This window comes from Equus przewalskii, chromosome 16 (genome assembly GCF_037783145.1).
Source record: "Equus przewalskii isolate Varuska chromosome 16, EquPr2, whole genome shotgun sequence".
Lineage (NCBI taxonomy): Eukaryota > Metazoa > Chordata > Mammalia > Perissodactyla > Equidae > Equus > Equus przewalskii.
This window is the reverse complement of record NC_091846.1, coordinates 27,936,213-27,961,858: the sequence shown is the minus strand read 5'-3', so window position 1 is coordinate 27,961,858 and position 25,646 is coordinate 27,936,213. Positions and strand designations below refer to the sequence as shown.

General features: G+C 36.9%; 1 protein-coding gene across 6 annotated transcripts in view; it reads left to right on the top strand.

The window, feature by feature from the left end:
- The window catches only part of AKAP11 (A-kinase anchoring protein 11), a 49,165-nt gene that overhangs the window by 6,209 nt on the left and 17,310 nt on the right, over positions 1 to 25,646 (top strand). For 5 of the 6 annotated variants that reach the window (XM_008534450.2, XM_070578385.1, XM_070578381.1 and 2 more), the window contains 6 exons: positions 8,036 to 8,145; positions 13,357 to 13,473; positions 16,181 to 16,228; positions 17,737 to 17,871; positions 19,239 to 19,503; positions 20,086 to 24,592. In XM_008534450.2, coding sequence (XP_008532672.1) covers positions 8,086 to 8,145; positions 13,357 to 13,473; positions 16,181 to 16,228; positions 17,737 to 17,871; positions 19,239 to 19,503; positions 20,086 to 24,592 — 5,132 coding nt within the window. In that variant the 5' untranslated portion in view covers positions 8,036 to 8,085. Of the gene's footprint in view, positions 1 to 6,511; positions 6,565 to 8,035; positions 8,146 to 13,356; positions 13,474 to 16,180; positions 16,229 to 17,736; positions 17,872 to 19,238; positions 19,504 to 20,085; positions 24,593 to 25,646 lie in introns of those variants that run through there. The other variant, XM_070578384.1, reaches the window with a different exon arrangement.

The following is a 25,646-nucleotide window of genomic DNA, read 5'->3' as shown; positions in this document are numbered from 1 at the left end:
TATGAGTCAAACAGCAGGTCTATACCCAAGGAAGGAGCTAGCATTTGAGTTCCTGTTGTGTTAGGTTCTGTTTTTACATATATTATTTCGTTGCATCCTTATAGCAATCCTGTGAAGGTGAACTTTAGCTTCCTCATCTGTAAAAAGGGATAGCATCACCTTCTGTTTGCTAATTAGGTATTATTCTGTTTTATGTTGGTGGTGGTTGTACTCGGGTTTACAAGGTAACTTTATTTTTCAGTATCACTTCTCTTATAATGTAGGAAGCTTACACCAGTATTTTTTCATTTTCCACCCACCACATCCTTTGTGTTATTTTGTCGCACATTTTACTTCTATGTATGTTGTGAACTCTGTAATACATTGTTATTTTTAGTTTAAGTGGTTATTTCTTTTTTTTTTAAAGATTTTATTTTTTCCTTTTTCTCCCCAAAGCCCCCCGGTACATAGTTGTATATTCTTTGTTGTGGGTCCTTCTAGTGTGTCATGTGGGACGCTGCCTCAGCGTGGTTTGATGAGCAGTGCCATGTCCGCGCCCAGGATTCGAACCAACGAAACACTGGGCCACCTGCAGTGGAGTGCGCGAACTTAACCACTCGGCCACGGGGCCAGCCCCTAAGTGGTTATTTTTTAAAAGGATTTTAAAAAGGAGAAAATAGGGGCCGGCCCTGTGGCCTAGTGGTTAAATTTGGCATGCTCTGCTTGGGTGGTCCAGGTTGGGTTCCTAGGCGTGGACCTACACTGCTTGTCAGTGGCCATGCTGAAACGGCGACCCACATACAAAATAGAGGAAGACTGGCACAGATGTTAGCTCAGGGACAATCTTCCTCAGCAAAAAAATAAATAAAAAAGGAGACAATAGCTTTTATTTTATCCTAATATTTACCGTTTCAGGTACTCTCTTCCTTTTTTTAGTTCCAGATTTCCATCTGGTGTTGTTTTTCTTTTGCCTGAAGAATTTCCTTTAACGCTTATACTAGTGATGGTTGGCTGGTGATGAATTCTCACAGCATTTTAAAATTTGAATAAACTTGTTTTGCCTTAATTTTGAAAGATATTGTCATTGGGTATGGATATCTGAGTTGACATTTTTTTCCCTTTCAGTACTTTAAACATGTTGTTCCATTGTCTTATTTTTTGGCTTGCATAGTTTCTGACAACAAGTCCACTGTCTGTCCTTATTTCTCTGTATATGACGTGTACTTTTTTCTCTGGTTGCTTTTAAGATTTTCTTCTTTATCACTGGTTTTCAGCAATTTGGTTATGATGTGCCTTGGTGTGGTTTTCTCTGTGTTTATTCTTCTTAGGGTTTGTTGTTCTTCCTAGGATCTGTTAGCTGATGGTTTTTGTCAAATTTGAGGAAGTCTGGGTCATTTTGTCTGCATATATTGCCCACCCCACACACGCGCACTTTTTGGGAATCCACTTAGTCACTTTTTAGAGTAAGTCACTGATGCTGTTTGTTGTTGTTATTGTTTGTTTGTTTTTAAGTTTCTTCTCTCTGTGCTTCATTTTGGATAGTTTTTATTGCTGTGTCTTCAAGTTCATGAACTTTTCTCCTGCAGTGTCTAATCTGATGTTAATTGCATCTAGTATGTTTTTTATTTAGATATATTTTATTTTCATGTCTAGAATTTGTTTTTAGTCTCTCATATCTTTTATTTTTCTTTTTACCATGATCATATTTTCCTTTCTCTTCTTGAATGTATGAAACATATTTATAGTATAGTTTTCAGACTCTCTGTTCATTCCATCATCTCTATCATTCCTGGGTCTGCACTTAATGGTTTTTTTTCTCCTGGTTATGGGTTATATTTTTCTCCACCTTTGCAGACCTACTAATTTTTTATTGTATGCCAGCCATTGAGTTTTATTCTGTTGTTTGTTTGATTTTGTTTTATTCCCTAAGAGTGTGGGGTTTAGTTGGGATGCACAGTTAGGTTATTTGGAATCTGCTGGGTTGTTTTGACGCTCGCCTTTAAGCTTCGTTAGGGTGAATCCAGAATGACCTTCAGTGTCGTGCTAACTTAGTCCCCCAACTAAGGTGATTTCCTTCTGAGGAGTCCATCTACTGTCTGATATGTTACAAGGTTTTCCCACCCTGATTGGCGGGAGCGGAAACTGTTCCAAGCCTTGTCTGGCTCCAGGTGTTGTTGGCCTGCTGCTCTTTAGTAGCTATTTCCTGAGCCTCAGGTACTCGGTGCAGATCAGCATTTGGCCAGGGACTCTGGGGGAACCCGTCTGCACATCTCTGAAGCTCTCACCCTTTCTGAGCTCTCCCTCCAGTCCTCTGCCCTGCAAATTCTAGCCACCTTGCCCTTCCCAAACCGATCTCTGTCTCTACAGCTGGGAGAGGCTGCCAGACTGCTTGGCTTTCCTCTCTGTGTGTTAGCACCTGGAAGTAGCTGGCAGCCAGTGTTTCCCTTCTCTTGGGGATCATAGTCCTGTGTTGCCTGTTGTCTAACGTTTGAAAACCAATGTTTCTTATATTTTGTCCCATTTTGTTGTAGTTATATTCAAGAGAATATTAACTTTTAACACTTTGCCATTTGGAATTTGACCAAAATATATATTCCAAGCATTTATTATTAATATGTTCCCAAATATTATAAAATGAGGAATTATTGGAAAATCCTAATTTTATTTTCACATATAATTCATTAAAAGTAGTAGTATCCATTTAAACATTTAAAGGCATACTTTGCTCTATAAAAAGGGTTACTTTTTATTTATTAATTCGGCAGATGTTTAGATGCCTACTATGTTAGAATACAAATACGGTAAAACACTTTTGTCCTCAAGGAACTCAAAATAGGAGCTGAGTATGCAGACAATGGCACCAAAAGAATAAAGGACAAACCTCTTGGGGAGCATAAAGGAGGTGGTTACTGTTTGGGCAAGGAGGGATAAAGGAGACGAGCCAAGCCTTCCTCAAGGAGGGAGGTCCTTGAACTGGTGCAGGAAGAGTAAATAGCAGTTCAGCTGATGCCAGAGAGGGTAGATTTGAGGGAAATTTAGGAGGATGAAGGGTCAGGGCTTGGAGGTTTTCTAGATGGGGGGGTAGTCTGTAGGGACTGAGGGAAAGACCAATTTCATGCTTGACCTACTGGTTTACTGGCTCTTACTGATATAGAGAATACAGCAGGAGATTGTTAAGAGAGAGAGTTTTGTTGAGTTTTTGAATATACTAATTTTGGAGTGACTTGGTAATTTCATTAGAAGTATCTAGTAGAAAATTAGATATAAGGAACTGAAATTCAGGTACAAAAACTGAACTGAAGATACACATTAGGGAGTTGTTTGCATAGTTAAAACCATAGATATAAAATCCTTGGAAAACTAAATAGAATGAGTGCCAAGGAGGACAAGGATGAAGGTTAGAAAATATTAGTATTTGAGTCACAAATTGTGAAAGAATTTAGGGAAGGAGACTAATGGCTGGACAGATAGACAAGTGTTTCTCAATCAGAAATCACATAGGGCACTAGTTAAAAATACACGTTTCTGGGTTCTATGTAGATCTCCTGAACCTGGAGCTTCTAGGTGTGTGTGTGTACTGAAGTTTGAGCACCAGTGCATTGGGGAAGAGAGTCAAGATAGAACGATATTGTTAATAGGAGACTAGGCAAGTGTTTCAGAGACTCCTTGGCTAGGTTAACTCATGCTATGAAAAGGTCAGGAAATAGATGATGCCGATTAGAACATTCCTTAGGCCAGAGGAGAGCAGGAAAGACTTGAGAGAGATTTTTTTTTTCTTATCATAAGAGAATTTACGCACATCCAGAAAAATAAACACACACAATTGCATCTACCCAGATGAAACCAATATTTATACCCATCTAGTATATATTTTCTTTTATATCACATATGTACATACATACTTGTAGTGATACAGATTTTACACAAAATGATGTAATGTGTACATGCTGGAAGCCACCTTTTACTTAATAATCTGTCGTCTTCCCATATTATAGGTATATAACATTTTATAACATTAAAAAAAAAATCCCAGTTGTCGTGAGTGACCACTATCATGAGTTTAGTCTCTATCGGTCATAATGTTTCCTAACCGTGTACAAACACACACATACACGTGTCAGCATTCTGTAAATAATGTTTTTTTAAATCACAAGTAGAGAGCACATTGTTTGTGCTGTTCCGGAACTTGCTTTTCCCCTTAGTATTTTGTGGACATGCTGTCATGTCACTGTGTATTAATCTGGCTCTTTCCAACACCTGGGCAATAATCAGTCATATGAATGTATTATAATTTATTTGAATTGATGGGCTTCTAGATTATTTTTAGTTTTTTATCTTATTTTAGTGAATATTCTTTCACATTTCGTGAATTTTCTGCAAGTATATATGAAGGATGAATTTTAAGGAGTGAAATCAAAGGATCAAAGGATAGGTGTAAGTTATTCAAAGTGTCCTCTATCTGTGTTTTGCGTACTCTTTATACTTGTTCCTTTGATTGCTTTCATTTATTCTCTTTGAGTTCTGTATCTGTTAAAATTTTCTTGGTGCGCCCGTGTTTTTAGCAGTGTCTCTTCTGCTTTTTTGCTGCTTCTAAGGAAATCTCATTTATTTTATGGGATTGTTTTTATTTTCTGAGCACTGGCAGCTTACTGTTCAGGTGTTTGCCTTGTCCATTTAGACTTTCTTTGATCTGCTTTTTGGAAAATGATCGAGGTTAGCGTTAATTTCTTTGCCTATAGAGAAACACAGTTATTCTCTGCTTAGGACTCCTGTTTATTTGCCAGAATAGGGCACAAAGCAAAAAAAAAAAAGATTAAGTGAAAGGTTTACCATAACACAACGGTGTTCTAGGGGAAAATACTGTATTTTTGCTCCTTTTATGAAATCTGCCTGAGACTGCATTCTCTCTAATTATATGAGATGGTGAAGAAACTTGCTGTGTCACCTTTCTCCCCCCCATCTGTCTTTGCATCATTTCGAAAGATGATTGTCTTTCTTTGCTGTACCAGAAGTATGAGTCATGTCATCTTATGTTGGATTCGCTTTTGTGGACCATTGCATAGATATTCTCTGATAGACTTTTTTCTTTGTGAGATAATATTTTGCTTATGTTTTGAGTTACACACAAAGTAATGGACGAGGGTAGAATAAATGTGTTTTTCTTCAGTGAGTGAAGCAGAGTGTAAATGTGGAATTAAATTTAGTTTCTTTTTTATTGTACAAATTCTGAGGTACTGTTCTGAAAATAGATAATGTGTTTGGGTGGCATGATTATATTTGTCTGGTTTTTTTTCTTTCTTTAGTGTATTTCTTCTTATGTGTTTTTTGTTTGTTTTTACATTCTTTCATGGGTCCATGTTGGATTCTGTTTGCTTTACTACTCAACTTTGAAAAGAGCGTTCCGCCTCGGCCTGCTATTCAGGAATATTGTGGGTAAAGTGAACTGAGGTGGCTGGAGGTGTCAAATCGGGATGTCTCAGAGCACCCTGGCTTCCCCCCAACCGCCTTGTACCTGTTTCTTCTGTCTCGTGCATACCGTGTCGCACCTTCCGGTGAGCAGCTCATCTGGATAATTGGTCAGTTTCTTTCCTGGTGAAGCCTCCAATGAGTTAGTGTTTGGTCTTTGCTCATATTGACTCTAGTCAGCAGCTGCAAAGATAATTGCTGTTTCCCATCTCCTTCCCCACCTCCGCTCGTTCAGGAGTCAGAGAAAGCAAAGATGCTTTGTGTGCGGTTCCTCTGTCCTTCAGCATTGTTTTTAGTGGCTGCAATTGCGTCATCCCGGGAATGCAGTCTAGGTTATTCAGTCATTCTCCCATTTCTGGCTTCCAGAGTGCTTCTTATTTCTCTCTATTATAAAGTGTGGTGAACAGCTTTTCAAACCTTTATACACTATAGAGGAGGGGTTAAGCGCCTGGGTGCTAGAGTTTGAAGATTTGGATTTGAATCCTAGCTCTACTACTTGCTGTGTGGGTCTGGGCGAATTGCTTAACTTCCCCTAGCCCCGGTTTTTCTCATTGTGAAAGTGGAGTACTGCTCTGCCAGTCCTAAGGATTAAATGAGCTGTTAACGTAAATCTCTTAGTAAAGCACTTGGTGCATTTTGAGCTCTTGTTGGAGCCCTAGATGCTCCAAGATCATTGTTTCCTTTGATGAATTCCCAGAAGTAGAATTGTGTCATAGAGTAGGGATATTTTAAGGGTTTTGACATGCTTTACAAAATTGCCCTCCAAAAGGGTGGTGCCAGTTTACTCAGGAGCTGCGTTTGAGATTCACTTTTCTGGAACTCTTGTGTTGACCTCTATATTTTGTATGTTTTATGCGAAGTTTGAGGCAAGTCCATTTGCCTCTGAGGGTTTCTGGCAGTTGAAAACAACTCTGTGGGGAAAAAGGAGAGTGAATTGGCCTGGGACAAATAAAAGGATTATTTTCTTGCTTTGGCCACATATTTATATTTATATTTACACCTTTTCTTTTTGAGCATTTTGGTCCATAAGTAAATAATTTTTCTTTTACGTGTTTTATAGTTTCCAGAGTGCTTCCTGTAAATTTATTTTCCATTTGGTTCTTACAATAAACTTGTCTGGTAAGTAGAGTAATATATACATCGAGGAAACATCCAGAGATACTGCAATTTACTTAGACGAGATGAAGCTAATGAGAGAGAGAACAGGGACCCGAAGGGGACTCTTCTCAGTCCTGGTATATCGCTCTTTATCTTGTGCTGTTGGGAGCTCCCTTGCCTTTCTCCCAGTCCTGCTTCAATTCCAGTCATTAATAAAATTTTATTGTGAAAGAGACCACTAGGATTTATCTTAGTTCAGAATAGAAATCCATCATAGTTCTTTGTCTAAAAATTAGATTCCAGAAATCTCTAAAGAGAAGTGCATGTGTACGTGCACACACACTTCAGTTTTATCTCTATAGTGAAAGAATGTAAAATTAGAACTCCAATAAAATTAAGGGTTCTTTTTGCAGTTCTAATGGGGACTAGGTTGAAGTTTGGTTTTGCATAATAATCTCTTCATAGTATAAATTTATATTAACCAAATATTTTGAAAACCTCAACTGGATAATTTGTGACAAAGCCAGTGTGATTGAAACTAATTAACCATTTCTTAAATCTTTATTGATTCAAATTTTTTTCTTATGTATTAGAATTCAGTTCCTACTCCCACCCTTCATTATAATAAAACATTTTCCCTGCAAGGCTCTGAACCCAAGAGAGCCATATCTGCCTTGTTCTCCCCTGTATTCATGGCATCCAGTTCACATAGATTTTGAATGAATGGACAAATTACTGTGGTCCAATGTGAATATCGAGTGGTTAATGCCCAAGTTGATTTAAGCTCTCAAAGGTATTTTATTAAAGCGTCATTAAAAAGTTGACGTAGTTGTAGAATTTCTCCTAAGATATGTGTGTGTGTGTGCGCGCGCATGCATATGCATTTGTGTACATGTGTTTTAAGTACTATTAATTATTTAACTTGGATGTTTTTTGAATTCTAGTCATTGGTATGCTGTTAAGATTCCTATGTAAGGAATTGGGTTTTCTTCATCTGATCTAATTTGATATGTACAGATTTCATATTCTCATTTGTATATTATCAAAACTTTCTGCCCAAGAAAGAAGAATATCTAGAGCATTCGCTGTTGCTACAGGGATGGAGTGACTTTTGGGAGGCAAGAAGGCTGGGATTCTTTTTGTGATATTTTCTATTTTAGATTTAAAAAGGTTTTCCAAATACTTCTTGTTGAGGCTTTCAAATATTTTCTTATTTGTAATAAAAAAGGATAGTGAGATGAATAGATAAAGGTAAACTACTTTATAATTTTGAACCTGAAAATAAGATTTTTGTAATAATTTGGTATCTCATTAAGGTACCAATATTCATATATTTTTCAAATATTCATGTTGGATTGCCAAGTAAATTTTTGTGGCTCACAATTTTTGTTTATGTTTTCATTTTTTTAAAGGAATTATTTTAGGACAGGATACTTGCCTGAATCACTAAGATCAATAAATCAGTTATTTTCTTTTAATATGTTTTCTTTAGGTGTTCTATGGATTAACTCTTCGTTGATTACATACAACAGCAGTATAGTTATGGCGACTTTCCAGGCTTTCAGAAACAGTCACATGAAGACTAGAGCATCTGTCAGAAAAGTAAGTTCACTGTATTAGGTTCCTTTTAGTGATAGTTTTAATAAAAATACTGATTTTTTTTTTGTTAAGTAGCTATGATTTTCTTGTTTTAAAATGAATCTCATTATTGAAATTAGTAACATTAAAATATACTGCAAAGATTGGTGTCTATGAAAATAATGATATGAAATCATGAAGACAATGAACGTTATTTCCTAAAGAACACAATTGCCTCCTCAATTGCTTCTTAGCAGATAGTTTTCCATCTTCTTTTTAGCAATATAAGCATCAGGTATAAATTTTCCTGTATAGCTTTAGCTTTACCCCAAGATATTACCATTCATTCATTTAGCAAATATAAATTTGAGTGCTTATTGTTTGCCAGGTCTTATGCTAGGTATTGGATGATCAGTAGAGAGCAAAGTAAATATGATTCCTGGTCCTTTCTTGTTCTAGTCTGAGGAAGAACCCCTTTTCTTCCTCTCTTAAGACAATTTGGTTACCCTTCCATTTCTTGAAATATTTTGTCTTTGCTAAAACTTTGGAGGCATTGCTTAAAGGAAGGAGGAGAGAACAGATACTGGAGGATGGTGAGCAGTCTTTGTTACCCCTTTTTCTAGGCTTCATCTTGTGTATTATATGACTCTGTTGAGCCGTCCTTACTGGTTAAGATGGGCTTTGAGTTATTTCGTTACAACGTTTTTCTTGCTTGCCTTCTCTTATGATAACTCTTGTCTCCTTTGCTTACCTTCTGTCCAACTTCTAATTGTTAGTGTTCTCATAAGTTTCCAGGCCTGGTTCTTCATCTAGTTACTCTTTTCTTCAGAGAGCTAAGAAGTGTTTGGGTTTGACTGTTAACTGTAAGAGAATGTGTCTCAACTCTACAGGGTGCCTGCAGAGTTGGAGAACAGAAAGTAAACTTATTTTTAAACAGTATGGTAATTACATTTTTAAGTAATATTCTCCATATGTTTTCAGGTAAATTACCTTTGAACTTAATCGTCCACTTTTTAACTTGAAAAAAGTAAAACAAAAGCTATTTTTTCTGTTTCTACTTTTTGTTAACTGTAGTGTATTATACTTTTTTCAGATTAGCAATTGGACCCATAACTTTAAATTAAAACTAAATTGTACTGCTTGCTTTAAATTAATAATTATAACTAGGGAAATATATATGCAAAATAGTGAGGTAGTGACCACGTTCTTCCAGAATAATACTGCATACCTGTTTGACTTGAGTTTACCAATGTATTCCTGAAGTTATGGAATTGGGCTGCATCTGAAATTTCACACAGGAACCATTTCAATGTCTTTTGTGATTCAACGCATTATCCATACTAGGTATGGAATAAAGATTTGATTTGAATTCACTTGAATACTTGGAAACCCTTTTACATAAAAGTGTGTGAGTCTCAATATTGTATACTGTTGATATGTATGTATGTTATGCACACACTTAGACCACTTTTGATACCTTTACTTGGTATAGCTGAGTGACAAAAACTTGCCTATTGGCTAAGTGGAAATAGAAAGGTGTACTTGAATTCTCTAGATTTCTCTTCACTTTGGTTAAAAATAGAGATGCATTGAATATTTATTGGGAATCAAGTATTGTGAAAATCAGAAAGCTATACTTTCTACCCTATTTATTTGTTTCTAATATTTCATTATGAAAAGTTTCAAGCATATAGAAAAGTAAAAAGCATGGTATACTCGCACATAAACCTACACACCAACCACCCCTATTCAACAGTTATTAGTTTTTTGTCTTATTTGCTCTGTGTGTGTGTTTATTTACTTTTTGGCAGAACTGTTTGAAAGTTATGGTCTTACTGTCTCTTCATCCCTGAACACTTGCACATGCTTCTCCCAGGAATAACAGCATCCTCCCCCATAACAGTAATACTCTTATGACATTCCAAGAAAATTAAATATAATTCCCTTATATCTAATACCCAGACACACTCAAATTTCCTTTGTCAATCCTAAAATGTGTTTTCTAGTCTCCCCCTCAGCCCCTTTTTGGAGTCAGTCTAGGCTCCTAGGCTCTAAGTCGTATTTGATGGTTGTGACTTGTTTACATTTATTTTGGTCTGAAAGAGTTCCTCCTTTTTTTAAAAAAAAAAATTCAAGACTGACTTCTTAAACAGGCTAGGCCAGTTTGTTGTACAGTGTTCCACATTCTGGGTTTGTCTGGTTGTTTTCTCACAGTGCTGTTTAACTTATTCCTCTCTTTTCTGTATTTCCTATAAACCAGAAGTTAGATGGAAAGGCTTAGTTGGATTCAGGTGAAACATTTTTGGCAAGAATGCTTTATAGGGTGATGTGAGGATAGAATTTCAGGTCTTCATATGATCAGTGATGCAAAAATTGGTCAATTGATTAAGGTAGTAACTCTCCCAGAGCTCTCCATTTTAAAAGTTTATTGTCCTGTATTTTAGTTAGCAAATAACCTGTGGGATGATACTTGGCCCTGTGCAAATATCTTGTTTTTTTCCAACAACCTTTCATCTAATATTTTTGGCACCCATTGGTGACCCTTTTCCTAAATCTGTTATTTCCTGGAAGTTGCAAAATGGTGGTTTCCTTAATTTTATCATTCCTTTTACATTTATTAGTTGGTATTCTTTTTAAAGAACTTTCCCTCTTCAACCTTAGATGAACTACAAATCTATAAAGGCAGGATAAATGCCCTTTAATTACCAATTTTCAGATTAATGATTACCTCCAACCGTGGCTAGTGAGTTTATTTCACCTCTTTCATTCATTCATTTATTTGTATTGCTCTGGACTCATGGATTTTAAAAATTCTGTATTTTGCAATCTTTTATTTATTTACAATCATTCATTCATTTTTTTAAGTTGCTCTAATTGTCCCAAACTTGGTCCCTGGTAGGCCATGCAAGCTGATACCTATGTCCCTCTCTCTCAGGCTCATAATTCTTTGATTGCGTCCTTGCTTTCTAGTACAACAGATTAACCCAGTTTCACCTTGTACTTTCTCTTCCTTAGACCCAGAATTGGCCATTTCTTCAAAGAACCCTGAGTAGTAAAACCAAGGTCTGGGTACTAGGAGTGCCCATTGCTCCTTCAGAGTCATGAGTTTATATTGGTAGTTCAACTTCATATTTCATATTTTTTCCTTTTTTGAGTTCATATTTGTATCTTAGCCTGAAAATCTGTGCTCATTAATGAAAACAATCTGATAAATTTCGAGTATTTTCAAGCCTACAGAAAAGTTGGAAAAAAACCCAGTGCAATGAACACTGCACTTAGATTCACCCTCTGTTGACACTTTGCCATACCTGTTCTATCTCTGTGTGTGTATGCACACAAACACGCACACACTCTTCTTTTGAAAGTAGGCTTCACACATTATTTTACTTCTCTTCTGAATTTGTCAGCATGTATCCCTTAACAACATCAGCATCATACCACCCCTAAGAAAATCATTAATTTGGTCACATCTTCTAACATGCAATCCATATTCAAATTTCCCTAATTGTCTCAAATATTCTTGTTAGTTTTCCCTGGTCCCTTGTCTAGAATCCAGTCAAGGTTCACACTCTGCATTTGGGAGTTGTATCTCTTTGGTCTCTCCCATTCTAGTCCATTTTGGAGGTCTGCATTCTTGTCTCATGACAGCAAATCTTTGGAAGAGTCGGGACCAGTTGTCTTGTAGAATATCCCCCTATTGTGAGTTTGCCTGTCTTTCCCTGTAATTAGGTTCAGCAGGAATACCTCAAAGGTGATGTTATGTTCATTCCACTCTTATCAGATCAGGAGGTACATACTGTTAATGCCAGGCTGGACCAGGTGGTTAAGGTTGTAACCAACAGGTATTTCTAATACAGAGACACATAGTCCCTTTATAATTAATACAATTAATAAGTAATCTGTACAGTGATGCTACAGGAAGCATGAGTATCCTGTTCCCCAGTAGCTTTTAACCCAGTGGATTAGGATCCGTTGATGATCCTTTCCTAAATCAGTAATTACATTGGGAGTTACAAATGGGATTTTCTAATTTTGTCATTCTGTCCATATTTGCCAGCCAGTATTCTTTTTTTTTTTTTTTTAAAGATTTTATTTTTTCCTTTTTCTCCCCAAAGCCCCCCGGTACATAGTTGTGTATTCTTCGTTGTGGGTTCTTCTAGTTGTGGCATGTGGGACGCTGCCTCAGCGTGGTCTGATGAGCAGTGCCATGTCCGCGCCCAGGATTCGAACTAACGAAACACTGGGCCGCCTGCAGCGGAGCGCGCGAACTTAACCACTCGGCCACAGGGCCAGCCCCTGCCAGCCAGTATTCTTATGTAAAGAGATGCTCTCCCCCTACTCCACCCTTTTATCTCTCTCTTTTAATGGACTCATATAGACTTTTAAAAAAATTCAGTTGTTATAATCTGATACCATTTTTATTCTTTTTGATGCCCAAATTGTCCCAGATTTGGCCAGTGGAAATTCAGCATGGCTTCTGTGTTCTTTTGAAATGACCTAGATAGTCTCGGGGCACTTGGTTGCATTCTGTTGCAATAGGATATTCTGGCCACACTTCGTACTTTCTCTGTCTCAGACCTGGGACCACCATTTTGCCAAGGAGCTCGAGTTCTTTTTGTTGGTGAACGGTATTTAGAAACCAAAATCTTGGTGCTGGGTATCCTCATTCCTACTGAGGCTCATTGCTTCTATGACCTTTCTTTATGTAACTTTTTCCTCCCTCTGTTCCTTTGCACTCCTGTCATTCCCCCCTGCCGTATCTGGAATGCTTTCCCTCATTTTCATCATACACCTGCTTTAGACCCCTGAAAAGCCTTATTTTGGGTTATTATCTCTTTTTTTCATCCAACTTTGTTATGGGAGTAATCAGTATTGTCAGCATGCCTTACTATAGCTTCCACATCACCTCACTCCTTATATAAATTGTTGCTTCTGTTCTGCCAATGACTTGGAAATCACGAATGTAGTCTGCTACTCTTAAGGCGAGAGTACGGGAAGCCGGTGTGAGGATCTGGTGGTCTTCCAGCAGGTTGAGTGTGAGGGCTAAGGTGTGTCTTCTTAGCATGTGAAACTACTTAAGCCTTTTGTTCTTTCTTTCTCTCAGCTGAATTGGCTTCAAAAGGTGCCAAATGAATGTTAATTGAGAGTTAGTAACTCTCCATTTAAAACTAGAATATTTCTGGGATCTTTTACTTTGTCTGAGAGTTAAATAAATTAAGAGTGTCTTATTTTCAGAGCTTCAGTGAAGATGTGTTCCAGTCTGTGAAGTCTTTATTACAGAGTGAGAAGGAACTGTGCAGTGTGTCAGCAGAGGACTGTGTGAAGCAGGATGAACATGACGGTTTGACTGAGGTTTGACATGTTACTTTCGATACCTTTTTCTAATAAAGCACAATGTATTTTCCTCCATTTTTATAGAATTTCATGATTATTTTTAAAATGTGTAAATCTCTACATATTAATACATACATGAGAAGTATCTGTTTTAAATATCAGCTAACATAATTGTCTTAATGTATTGTAATGAGCACATTTAATTCACTTCATACGCATTATTGACCACTCATCAGACATATAGCGCTGTATTAGGTGATTCCTACTGTATTCAGTAATTGGTACTTCAATACTAAAATATTTTATTCTGAAACAGTAGATATATGCTTATTTCTTACATTCATTTGTTTGGTGTTTAGTTTTCTTGATTGTTTAAATTCAGTGCTTTGATTCAAAATGAAAAAGCAATGATAAATTTATTTTGAAATTAAGATATTTACTCCACTACTTGAGGATAAGATGTACTACTTGCTTATCTATTTCTCTGCTACGTTAGTGTTTCCAATTTTTGTTTGAATTTATTACTATAAAAAGGAGTAAATTTTCTTTTTACAATATAACTGTAGTCCATCAACACATTTATGTTACCAAGTAAGAGAGAGAAGGTATTAAGTTGTTGTAGCTCAAAACTGATAAATATGTTAATTCAAAAAATCTTGTTTTGAATTGAAGGTTTTAATAGAAAATCTTATTCTTAGTTTTGGGAATGATTTTCTTCCATATTCCTTGAGAAACTAAATGTGAAGTGGGTCCGTAGGATGATAAGCACACCTTTTAGGCCTGTAGTCTTCTCTGACCTGAGCCTCTTTTGTGTTAGCTCAATTTCTGTGGCCCTTGACTATTGTCTTCTTTGTTACCACTTTTTCCTTTATTTTAGTAAAGCTGAGCCCCTCTTAATCTGCTCAGTTGTTGCCAAGTGTGACAAGTCTCCCGTGTCCTTCTGCCCTCAAACAGTTTCCAGCCCGTGTCTCTCCAGCTGCTTAAGTAGGGCCTTTCCCGGCCCACATTCCTTGGTGAGGCCTTCCTTGATCAATGGGAAATATAAAACTCAGCTGGCATCTTCAGAACCCCATGTCAGCTTATTTTCTCCTTTGTATTCAATAAAAGGAAACTTGAAAGAATAGAAGGAATTTCTCTCACTTGAGGGTGTGCGGATCTCAGAGTATCTTTTCGAAAAAAGGAAGGAAGTTTGTTGTTTGAGTGTCTCTTTGTTATTGAGGGCCTGTGATGTGCTGGCACTTTCCTCTGTGTTATCTTGTTAACCCTCAAACTGCGCAAGAGGAGTTGTGTTGCCCTCAATTTTTTAGGTGAAGCGATAGGCTCCAGAGGTTCATAACTTACCTGGACGCCTGGAAATGAACTGTAACACTTCTGTGAAGTAATAACCGTAACTAATTAGAATAAATATCTGGGGTAACTTAAGATTCGGACTTGCTTCTGAATCATCAGAAAGAGATCAAAAGTATATTGAGTGTTGCTTTACATTTTGACTATGCTATTTTCCCTTAATTCTTGAGAATTGATTTTCCATGTGATATCATTTAAACATTTCGTATTTTTAGTCACAGCATTTGCTTAGTACAGTTTACTATTCTGTTTTCAAATGGGAAAAATTTATTCCTGTGATGTCAAAGACATAAAGGGAATATAAATTTTAAAAATAATGGTTTCTCCAGGTTATAAAAGTAGTACACCTTCCTTGTAGAAAAATGAGAAATACTGAAAGCATAAAAAAAGAAAATGACTGTCATTAATCCTATGAATTAGGGGGGAGAAAAAAACCACAGGGAAAATAAGTAGAAAAAATGAGACGACCTATGATGCCATCATTAGAGTTAATCACTGCTTATAGTTCAGTGTATTGCCTTCCAGCATTGTTTTCCATGCATATATTTTTAAAAATATGGTTGAAATTGTGTTTATACTCTATATAGTTTTTCTGTGACTTGTCCTTTTCACTTAATAATGTAGCATTTCCTCATGCTGTTAGATATTTTTTAGAAATCTGATTTATGTAGACTTCTCTAGAGTAATCTCTGTATAAGGGCATTGAAGGAAATAAATGATGATATCACAGAGAGTCAGTAAGGAGGTAGCCTTGGGGGGTCTACCTAGCGAAAGCCTCTCTGAGGAGGTGATATTTAAGTTGGAACTTGAAGAATGAGAAGCTAGGCTTGTAAACATCCAAAGAATAGAGATCCAGGTTGAAGGGGCACTCCTTGAATCCCTTAGGCAGAAACATATTGGGCATGTTCTAGACCCAGAAAGGGGGCCCGTTTGTATGAGTGAAAATGAGGGAAGTTGAGGGCACCAGCTAACCCAGAGCCTTGGGGCCTCGGTTAGGACCTTGTGCTGCGAAGCATGCAAGGGTTTTGACAGGGAAGTGATATGATAATTCCTGGGACCAGGTGGGAGAGGATTGTGGCCGTGCAGGGGAGAAGTGGTGGCTGGGAGAATGGAGGGGAGTGGATGTATGTGAGATGCCTTTTGAGAGTAGAATTGTCTGAACTTGTTTATGAAGTGGATATGGGGGAAGTTCAGGAACTATGTTATGGAGCCAAATCTTTGGTGAAAAACTTTTGTGATTATCTTTGAAAAAAATTAATCATCCTAGTAGCATTTTAATGTTTTATGTGCTTTTTCTGTTTCTCAGCTCTGTCAACAATCTAATTGAAACAAGACTTAAAAACTCGAATGAATGAAGCTTTGTTCCTTTTTTATTCAGGTCACATTTCTAGGTTTTAATGAAGAAACAGATGCTGCTCGTATACAGGTATGGTTGATTTATTGAACTGGAAAGGACTGTGAAAGATTATTTGGAACAAATTTTGAGACCATTTGCCTTATTAGCCCAAAGTTTACACTAAAATTCTTCTGGTATCGTTCCTGTTTAAAGTTAAAAGATGACATTTTGAGATAAACTTTTGAGTGTGCTTTGGACATTTTCACGTTTAGCATTTTCACTGAATGTTCTTATTACAGAAAGCAGTTTTAGGTTAGGAGACCACAAAAGTCATTTATCTGAGAAGGGTGCAAACCACAGGCTAACTTCTCTATTCTCTGCATAATGTAGAATGAAGACTTGTTTTTTTATTTTGATGGTTTTTGTAGTCTGACTTTAACAATGAGATTCTTATCTTTTTAATTGAGATTGAGTTAAATTTAAAAGGTAAAAATTGTAAAAAGTAATGATTAACCAATGCGAAAATTTTAGCCTGTTTGACTTAGGCCGGGGTTTACAGAGGGACTGATATTTGAGATATGGATCAGCAAATACAGGCTTCAGAGTTACATGAAGAGTGGTTGAAGCTCACGCATATGTGGTCGGCCTACTTTTTTCTTTTTAACCTGGTGCTGCTTCTTAAAAATTTGTGATTGCGTATGTTTCCTTTTGTGGCAGTAAAGTGTCTCCTAATAGAAGAGTTAACACTATTCATTTCTTTATGAATAATGCCTATCAGGTGATAGTGAATGAAATCTCTGCTGTGTGTCTTGATTGTGCCCTTTCCAGAAGGAAATAGTTTAGACAGAAGGCACAAGAGAGGACATACTCCTGAGAATGTAAGGTTGAAAAGAGAAGTGTTCCAAAGTGTTTCTCTCATACTCTGCTTCCTCTTTAAGACTTACTAATAAAGCTTTGTGTATAAATGAAAGTACCCTGAGGGGTCAAAGACGTTAATATTCCTTTAACAGAGTAAAATATTTACATATAAAGGGCAAATGAGAAGAAAAAATAAAAGCTATTTTCCTTTATATCTTCATAATATTTTTTGTTAAAGTCTAATACAATAACTTGGAGAGGAAAGGCAGAAAAATAGACTTGTATTTTACAAATATAAAACTTAAGCTCCAAAGAAGTACATTGTCTAGGCAAGAATCCTGTATGAAAATTCCATGATTAAACCTGAGGACTGTAGGTTGACATTTGCAGCTAAAAACTATTAAATGCCTAATTGGCATGGATGTGTGAGGTGCCATGTAAAATTTTTTATAGCTTGGTATCAATATGTTTAGAAGGCTACAGAAATAGCAGGCATTAAAATATTTTAGTATGTTTTATTTTTGAGTTTTTAAAAAATTGATTGTGGATGCTAACCTGTTAACTATTATGTTAACATAACATATTTTAACTACATAAGTTGACTACATATGTTAACTATTATGAACCGGAACATTTATTAACCGGTAGACCTTATAATTTTTGGATAGGGCCCACATTATAGGAACCTTAACAGGATGTTATTCTATAGTGTTATTTATTGTGTTATTGTTTTAAATTAGGATTTAGCTGCAGTTTCTTTGGAACTTCCAGATCTTCTAAATTCACTGCACTTCTGCAGTCTAAATGAAAATGAAATTATTTGTATGAAGGATATAAATAAATCAACAGATACAAACAATGGTCCTCTAAATCAGGTAACTTTTATACATTATTGCTAATGAATTTTTCAGGGCAAATTTTACAGTGACATTGGATTAAGAGTATTAAACTTTTAAATGCTTGGATGAAGTTTCTTTTTTTTAATGCTATCTCAAGGAAATATGATTCGTAAGAAACCGAACTCATGAAGCTTTGAAATTACTGGAGGACAGAATAATTTTGATCATAGCTTTAAATTAGATTTTTCATGTGTGAAGTTCCATAAATGGTATGCAAGTACATATTAATTTTTTTCTAAAAATTCATTATTTCGGGATTTCTTGAACTTCTACCTTTCTATAAGCTATGGGAATTTTTTTCCCCTGTATGACTAATTCAAATTTATATAAATATTATGCTATATATTTTGGGGAACATACTTTAAATCATTTTCTGGTTTAAAAAACTCAATGTAAAGTGGGCATCTGAAGATTTGTTTATTTATAAACAAAAATGTTACCATTTCAGACAGGTGGTTAGTTTTATAACATTCAACTTTTAGTTCTTTATTAAGTATTATTTTGTTGATAATCCATCAAAGAAAAATGCTTTGCATGTTTTACATCCTAAAAATTGAATTAGTAGGTTTAAAATCTGGATTACTTATTCCAAGTATCCATAATGAGTTCATTATGAGGTCTACGGATAAAAGTAGTACTGCCTGCCTCATTTCCTTAATTATATTCTTCATTTATATTTACTTTGTTTTATTTGCTAGGATACAAGAGATAATTAGGTATCATATTTGGTTTCTGGTTTTTTGAATAAATCATTTGTCAGTATTTGCATTTTTTATATAACGTGGAAAAAATCTGATGACATATTCTTAATCAAAGCTATAAACATTATTGTAAATTGTAATACTGGGGAAATTGAGGTAGAAGGAGAGGACGGTTCTTTCACAATAGGAGAGAAGGTGATATCATGTTGAAGCTACAGGAAAACAGGATATAAAGAAAGAAGAGAACCGGGTTCCTGCCCTCATGCGGTTTACACTCTAGTTGGTGAGCTAGGTGACTGATTAAATGAGAAAAACCCCAGGGCTATTCAGTAATACAGGAGAATACGATTCCTAAAGGAATGGAGAGTAAGTTCTGTAACATTTAAGGAGATAGAATAGGGAGGATTTGAATACTTGGATAAGAGAAAGATGGGAGAAAAAGAGATTGGGTAGTGAGAAATGTCGTAGACAAAAAATGAAGAAAAGAATGAAACATCACAAAATCAGGGAGCCTTTCATGATATATGTGTTTCTTTTTTTTTTTTTCTGAGATTGTGTTATTTCTAGGCTTCACTTTCAGATAATATGTTTTTGTGTATGATATGTTTTGAAATTAAAATTATTTTTATCATCTTTCCCAAGAGTCATCATTCTGGAATGCTTTGTGTCATGAGAGTGTCACCTACATTACCAAGACTCAGAATTGATTTTATCTTTAGTCTCCTAAGTAAATATGCCACTGGAATAAGATATACCCTGGACACATACTTGCATCAGAAGCGTCAACTTGAGACTGCTGATGAAGATGATGACGATACTGACCAGTCTGTGTCCTCCATTGAGGATGACTTTGTCACTGCTTTTGAGCACTTAGAGGAAGAAGAGACGTCAAAGCCGTATAATGATGGTTTGTTCTTTACTAGACTTTTTCTTGAAATGGGGGATTAAAGTTTACAGTTCAGTTTTAAAAGTTTTAAGGCAGACTTGTTCAATTGAAATTTATTTTGAAATTTGATTCAATTTAAACATTTTAACCATTTTTTTCTGGTTGTCTGAGGAATTAATTTTCTTGTGATTTTTAAGTTCATTGTTACCTGGTTTTTAGTTTTGCTATTTCTCTTCTTAGTTAGTAGTACTCTTCAAGCTCTTTCCCTTTTTACCTTAAGTGTTTGGAACATGCCTAGGTTCAAGTTGGAGAATAGTTAGCTGGCAGAGTCACCATATTAGTGTTTCTAACACATGCAACAGTGCACTAAGCATTCCATAGTCCAAATATCCTAGATATGGGGTAAAATGTAATTATCTTAGTAAAATATGTGTTTGCTTTTAAGTGTGACCTAGGATGATCTGTTAAACAACATAGTTTAGAAGGCACTTATATTACAAATAAATATTTCATGCTTAAAGTCTACTTAGTCCCATTGATTTAAATTAATTTTTAAAAAATTCTGTTCAGGACTAATTTGATGATTTAATTCTTTCCCCATAGGAATAAACATTACTGCACTAAGGAGCCAGTGTGATGCTGCTTCACAGACTATTTCTGGTCACCATTTAGAAACTCATGATTCAAGGATTCTGGTTTGCTCTGGGCGGCAGAAGTCATTGGCCAAACCATCACCTTCCGTAATGAATATTCTGGGACAGAAAGACCTAACTTCTGCGAAAACTTCAGTTACGACGTCAATTTCTGAGCCTTGGATCCAAAGGAGTTTTTATAGGTCATCTAATGCTTCAGACAAGGGTAGTGATACACAGAAGATGTTGCTTTCTTCTTCTCCTGCTTACTCATCTGAATCAGAATGCTCTAGTCCAAGTCCTGTTATTTTCTTGGATGAAGAGGGATATCAAAAAAGTTTAAAAGCAAAACTTGAGTTACCTAAAATTCCTGTGATGAAAGATGATATAGAGGATTCAGACTCAGAAGTAAGTGAATTTTTTGATAGTTTTGATCAGTTTGATGAACTAGAACAAACTTCAGACACTTCTTGTCCATTTCTGAAAGATCCTGTTGTAGGGAAGCCATCGCAAAAGAAAGGGCAAAAACATGAAAAACCTTGTTCTGTAACCACAACCATGAATCCTCAAAAATTCAAGTTTGACCGTCCAGCTCTCCCAGCTAATGTTAGAAAGCCAACCCCTCGTAAGCCGGAATCCCCTTACAGTAACCTGTGCGATGCTCCAGATTCTCCTCGCCCAGTCAAGGCATCTGGGGAAGACAGTGGCTTGTTTAGCCCTATTCGATCCTCTGCTTTTAGTCCTCTTGGCGGCTGTACTCCTGCTGAATGTTTTTGCCAAACAGATGCTGGTGGATATAGGATTCATGAAAATCATGATTCTGTCTATTACACCTATGAAGATTATGCGAATAGCGTTTCCTGTGAAGTGCTGGACTCGGTTCTTCATACCCAACATACTAATACTACATCAAACATTAATAGTATTAAAAAGGGAGAGAATAAAACCGTAGCTCTTAAGCGTGGAAGCCTTGATCAAAAAACTAAATCTAAAAATAAATCATTAATGATTAAAAATAGCATTCAGAAATTTGCAGCAGATCTTGTGGAAAAAAGTTTTGGCAGCGCGTTTAAAGATTTACAGAAAGGAGTCTCTTCGTGTACCAATGCATTGTGCCACTTTGCCATCAAATTGACATCATCCGTTTTTCAGATGGCATTCAATGAACTGAGAAAGCAGCGTGCGTTTTCACTGAAAGAACGTGCCATTAGTGGTCTGGCTAATTTTTTGGTGAGTGAAGCTTTATCAAATGCTTTAAGAGATTTACAGTATGTAAAGAAGCAGATATTTACAAACACCGTTGCTAGGTTTGCTGCAGATCTTGCTGAAGAGCTTGTTTTTGAAGGCATCATGGAAGTGTGTCAGTTTTCATATCCTCCAACACCTGCATCTCCACAGCGTCGGTCATTTGACTATGAAGACAAAGTAGTGAAGTCGTATGCAAAAGATTTGTCTGAATCTGTACTACAGGAAGCGTTCATTGAGCTGTCACAAGTTGATGTGACCTTCACAACAAGGGCAGCAGTTAGTGTTTCCACAGATAACGTAAGGAATGTGAGTGCAGAAAATGTTGTGCCATCGACACAGACCTCCACGTTTTCCCCTGCTTTTAACAATCAAACAATTATGGTGACAAAACCAATACAGGAATACAAAAAGGAATACACAGTACAGCAGGCCTTGTTTTGTACTTCTGGCATTATTACTTCTATACCCGTGCCCTTGGCAGGAAGTGCCCTTCTCCCATATGGTACTTCATCTAATATCCATCAGGCAAAGTCTCATCTGTCGTCTGATGATAATAATTCAAATGGTGATTCTACTCAAGCACGCGTTACCACAAAAAGCAAAGAAGAGAAAGTAGCTTGTCTCAGAAATATTTGTTTACCTTCAGAACACAATCCAAGCAACCAGAATGATTTTAAATCAGTGAATAATGATATCGAAATGCAGAGCTCTTCAAAATTAACGGGTGATCCTGTGACTATTAACAACTTTTCTGCAGCAATGGTGCATACAATAGTAAATGAAACTTTAGAGTCAATGACGTCATTCAAAGTTACGAAAACAGCTGAACACACAGATTGTTTAACTAAAGCAGTAAAGGGAAACACGCCTCCTTTTCTCTGTGATCAAGCAGCACTGCCACTGAGTGAAGCTAGCAATAAGGACATGTTTGCTGATCAGTTATCTAAGTCTGTTATTAAACAATCAATAGATAAAAGCAAATCAGTGATCCCGAATGTAGATAAAAATGTGGTACACAAGGAAGGTGTACCTGTTCCTGGAGAAGAGTCACAGTTGACCCTGGAAAAGTTCCCCAAATTTCTTGACACTCGAGATCACTTAACTCACAGTTCACTTTTGGTCGGAAAGGATTGTGTTTCAGAACATGGAGGTTCTGTGGCTCATGGATTTTCTTTAGAGACACTGTCACCTTGTCTAACTATGGCAGGCCAAAAACCAGATTTGAAGGAAGCTGCTAAGGACAAATCAGTGAAAAAGTGTCATTTGAATAATACAGCACTTGAGCCCTTGTCTTTTGGGCAGGAAAACCCTTTTTCCCATTCACATACTTTCTCATCCACAGCGCTTACATGTGTAGATGGTTTTCCTGTGGAAGATAAACAGAAAATCCGAGACGGAAATGTAATCCCTGGTACTCCTCCATCAACTCCTTTACTACCATCGCAGGCTGGTTCCGAGTGGGATATCAAGAAGTTAACCAAAAAGCTCAAGGGGGAATTAGCAAAAGAATTTGCACCTGCTACACCGCCTTCTACACCTCACAACTCATCCATTGGTAGTTTGTCTGAAAATGAACAAAATACCATAGAAAAAGAAGAGTTCATGTTGAAACTCATGCGATCTCTTTCAGAAGAAGTTGAAAGCAGTGAAGGTGAAGAGCATCCAGAAGTGGATATGAAGTCAGAGCACTCAGGGAAGAAAGTTCAGTTTGCAGAAGCGTTGGCTACGCACATCATTTCTCTTGCAACTGAAATGGCAGCATCCCATTTAGATAATAAAATAATTCAAGAACCCAAGGTTAAAAGCCCTTGCTTAAGTGTGCAAAGCCAAGGAAGTGTATCACCTACTGTTTTAAATTGCTCAGATGAAAATTTACAAACATTATGCAATTTTGCAGGTGATATGGCAGCAGAAGTCATTACGGAAGCTGAGAAGATAGCAAAAGTTAGGAGTTGTTTGTTTTTTAGGCAAAAGAAGAACAGTTGTCCTGTTGATGGTGACCGAGATTATAGATTAGAAGAGAAGTTGGATATAGAGGCGGTGGCACACCCAAGAGAAGTAGAGCCGTGTATTCTTTCATTACCACCAAGTTCTTGTATGTCAGGTCTGACATACAGGTATCCCAGCTGTGAGAGTGTGACAGACGAATATGCGGGTCACATTATCCAAATCCTAAAACAGGAAGGTGGTAATAGTGAGTTAATAATGGACCAGTATGCCAATAGACTTGCTTATCGATCTGTTAAATCAGGGTTACAAGAAGCAGCTAAGACAGCCGGAATGAAGTGCAACTCAAAAATGTTCCCCGTGCAGAGCTCACAGGTGAAAACCAACAAGGAACTGTTAATGTTCTTAAATAAAGAGCACCACCAAGAAGATAAAAAAAGACAAAGTAAAAGAAATGGAGGGTACCTTTGTAAAAATCAAACTTGCGAATGGACACAGGATACATATAGAAATGAGTGCTCCGAACTGTATAGTTTTTCAGCCTCTCTTGCTCACAGCATAACAAGAGATGTTAAAAAAGAGCTGACAGCATCCGCGGTTGGCTTGCCAAAATCCTTAACAGATTCTTGCCTTTATGAAAAATCTGAATGTGATGAAGATACCGAGGCTTACGCTGAGCCAGAATTTCCTAAGTCTTTTCAGCCTTCCTCCCCAAATCACAGGTTTTACCACAGTACAGGCAGCTTAAATGGGTGTGGTTATGGAGAGACTGTTGTTCAAGCTATAGAAGAGTATGCTAAAAAAGTAGCGGATGACACTTTAGAGCTAAGTTTAGGATCTGCAGTTTTCCACCTGTCTGAGACCACAAAAGCAGCGGATAGGATCACTTATGCAGAAAAGTTGTCACCTCTTATAAGTCAAGCTTGCAGATACTGTGACCGTAATGAATTCCACGATTGCACTGGAAATGCACCTCAACCCTTTCTCAGACAGGATTCACACGCTAGTAGTAAGCCAGTTTCTAATTCAAAATATAGTAACATCTATCAGAAATCTAGAGTTTTTCACCTCGATGTCCCCCAAATTCATGTTGATCTTGATAAGAAGACAGTGCTTGCTGAGAAGATAGTTGCTGAAGCTATTGAAAAAGCAGAGAGAGAGCTGAGCAATGCCAGTTTGGCCGCCGATAGTGGAATTGGACAAGATGGCGTTAGCTTTGCGGAAAGCCTTACCACAGAAATAATGACATCAGTGATGACGAATGTTGCACCTCTTGTTAGCAGGTAAGTTTCAAATTTCTTTTGGGTCTTACGATAAAATGAAAAGTTAAACTTGATCGTATATGTCTTGGATCCTGTTCAGAAAGGTACGATTATTTTTAACCCTAATTCACAAAAATCCACAACAGCTCTTTGAGGGGTGAGATCAACCCTCAACCGAGCTGGAAGATGAGGCTTAGAGGGGATAACCACTGTGCTGAGGTTCACAAGGCTATGAAGTAGGTAAAGTTGAATCACAGGAACAGCTGGAGAATTTTATACAGCAAATACAGACTGTTCGTATGTTAATTTACTACTGCGAGATTAAATTTTTATACAGCATTTTCTGTTCACAAAGGTAAGTTTTTTTTATAAAGAGCATAATTTAACCAAAGTGCTGTGAGGAAGAAAGCAGAAATTCTCCAAATGCTTCTACCACTGCCACCCTTGCTAAGGAGACAGTTCTTTCTGATAGGCCTGCAGTGCCCTGTTCTTCAGCAGCTGTGTCTTGTGTGCAGTGTTTCTAATACCTCAGTTAAGATTTTCACTTTTAACCTTCTTTATCCCTGGGAAAACATCAGGACCAACTTGTGTTGTTAGTTTGTAGGATTATATTTGTTAGTCCTTCTGGAAAGGGAAAATGCTTCAAGTTGAGGTGGAATTTAATTGAATCGCATGATACCCAGAGTTTTTAGTAGCTTTTGTCAAAGCCATGACAAGAACTGCCTCTTTTCTTAGTCGTCTTAAAATAGGAAGATACAGTTTGGCCAGGATCCTTGAATCCAGTTGTTCCCTGGTATCCTCTTGAGCTGAGAGATGCTGTAGGTTTCTGGTGAGCTAGGGGAGGTCTCTGTTTGCCATAATTAGTCGGCCTCCTTTCTCCTAGACCAGAGTTTAGCAAACACAACCCATGGGCCAGATCTGGCCCACTGCTTGTTTTTGTATGGTCTGTGAGCTAAGAATGGTTTTTACAGTTTTTAAGTGGTTAAAAAAAAATCAAAAGAGGAATACGTACTATTTTGTGACATGAAAATTATATGAAATTCTAATTTCATTGTTCATAAAAAAGTTTGACTGG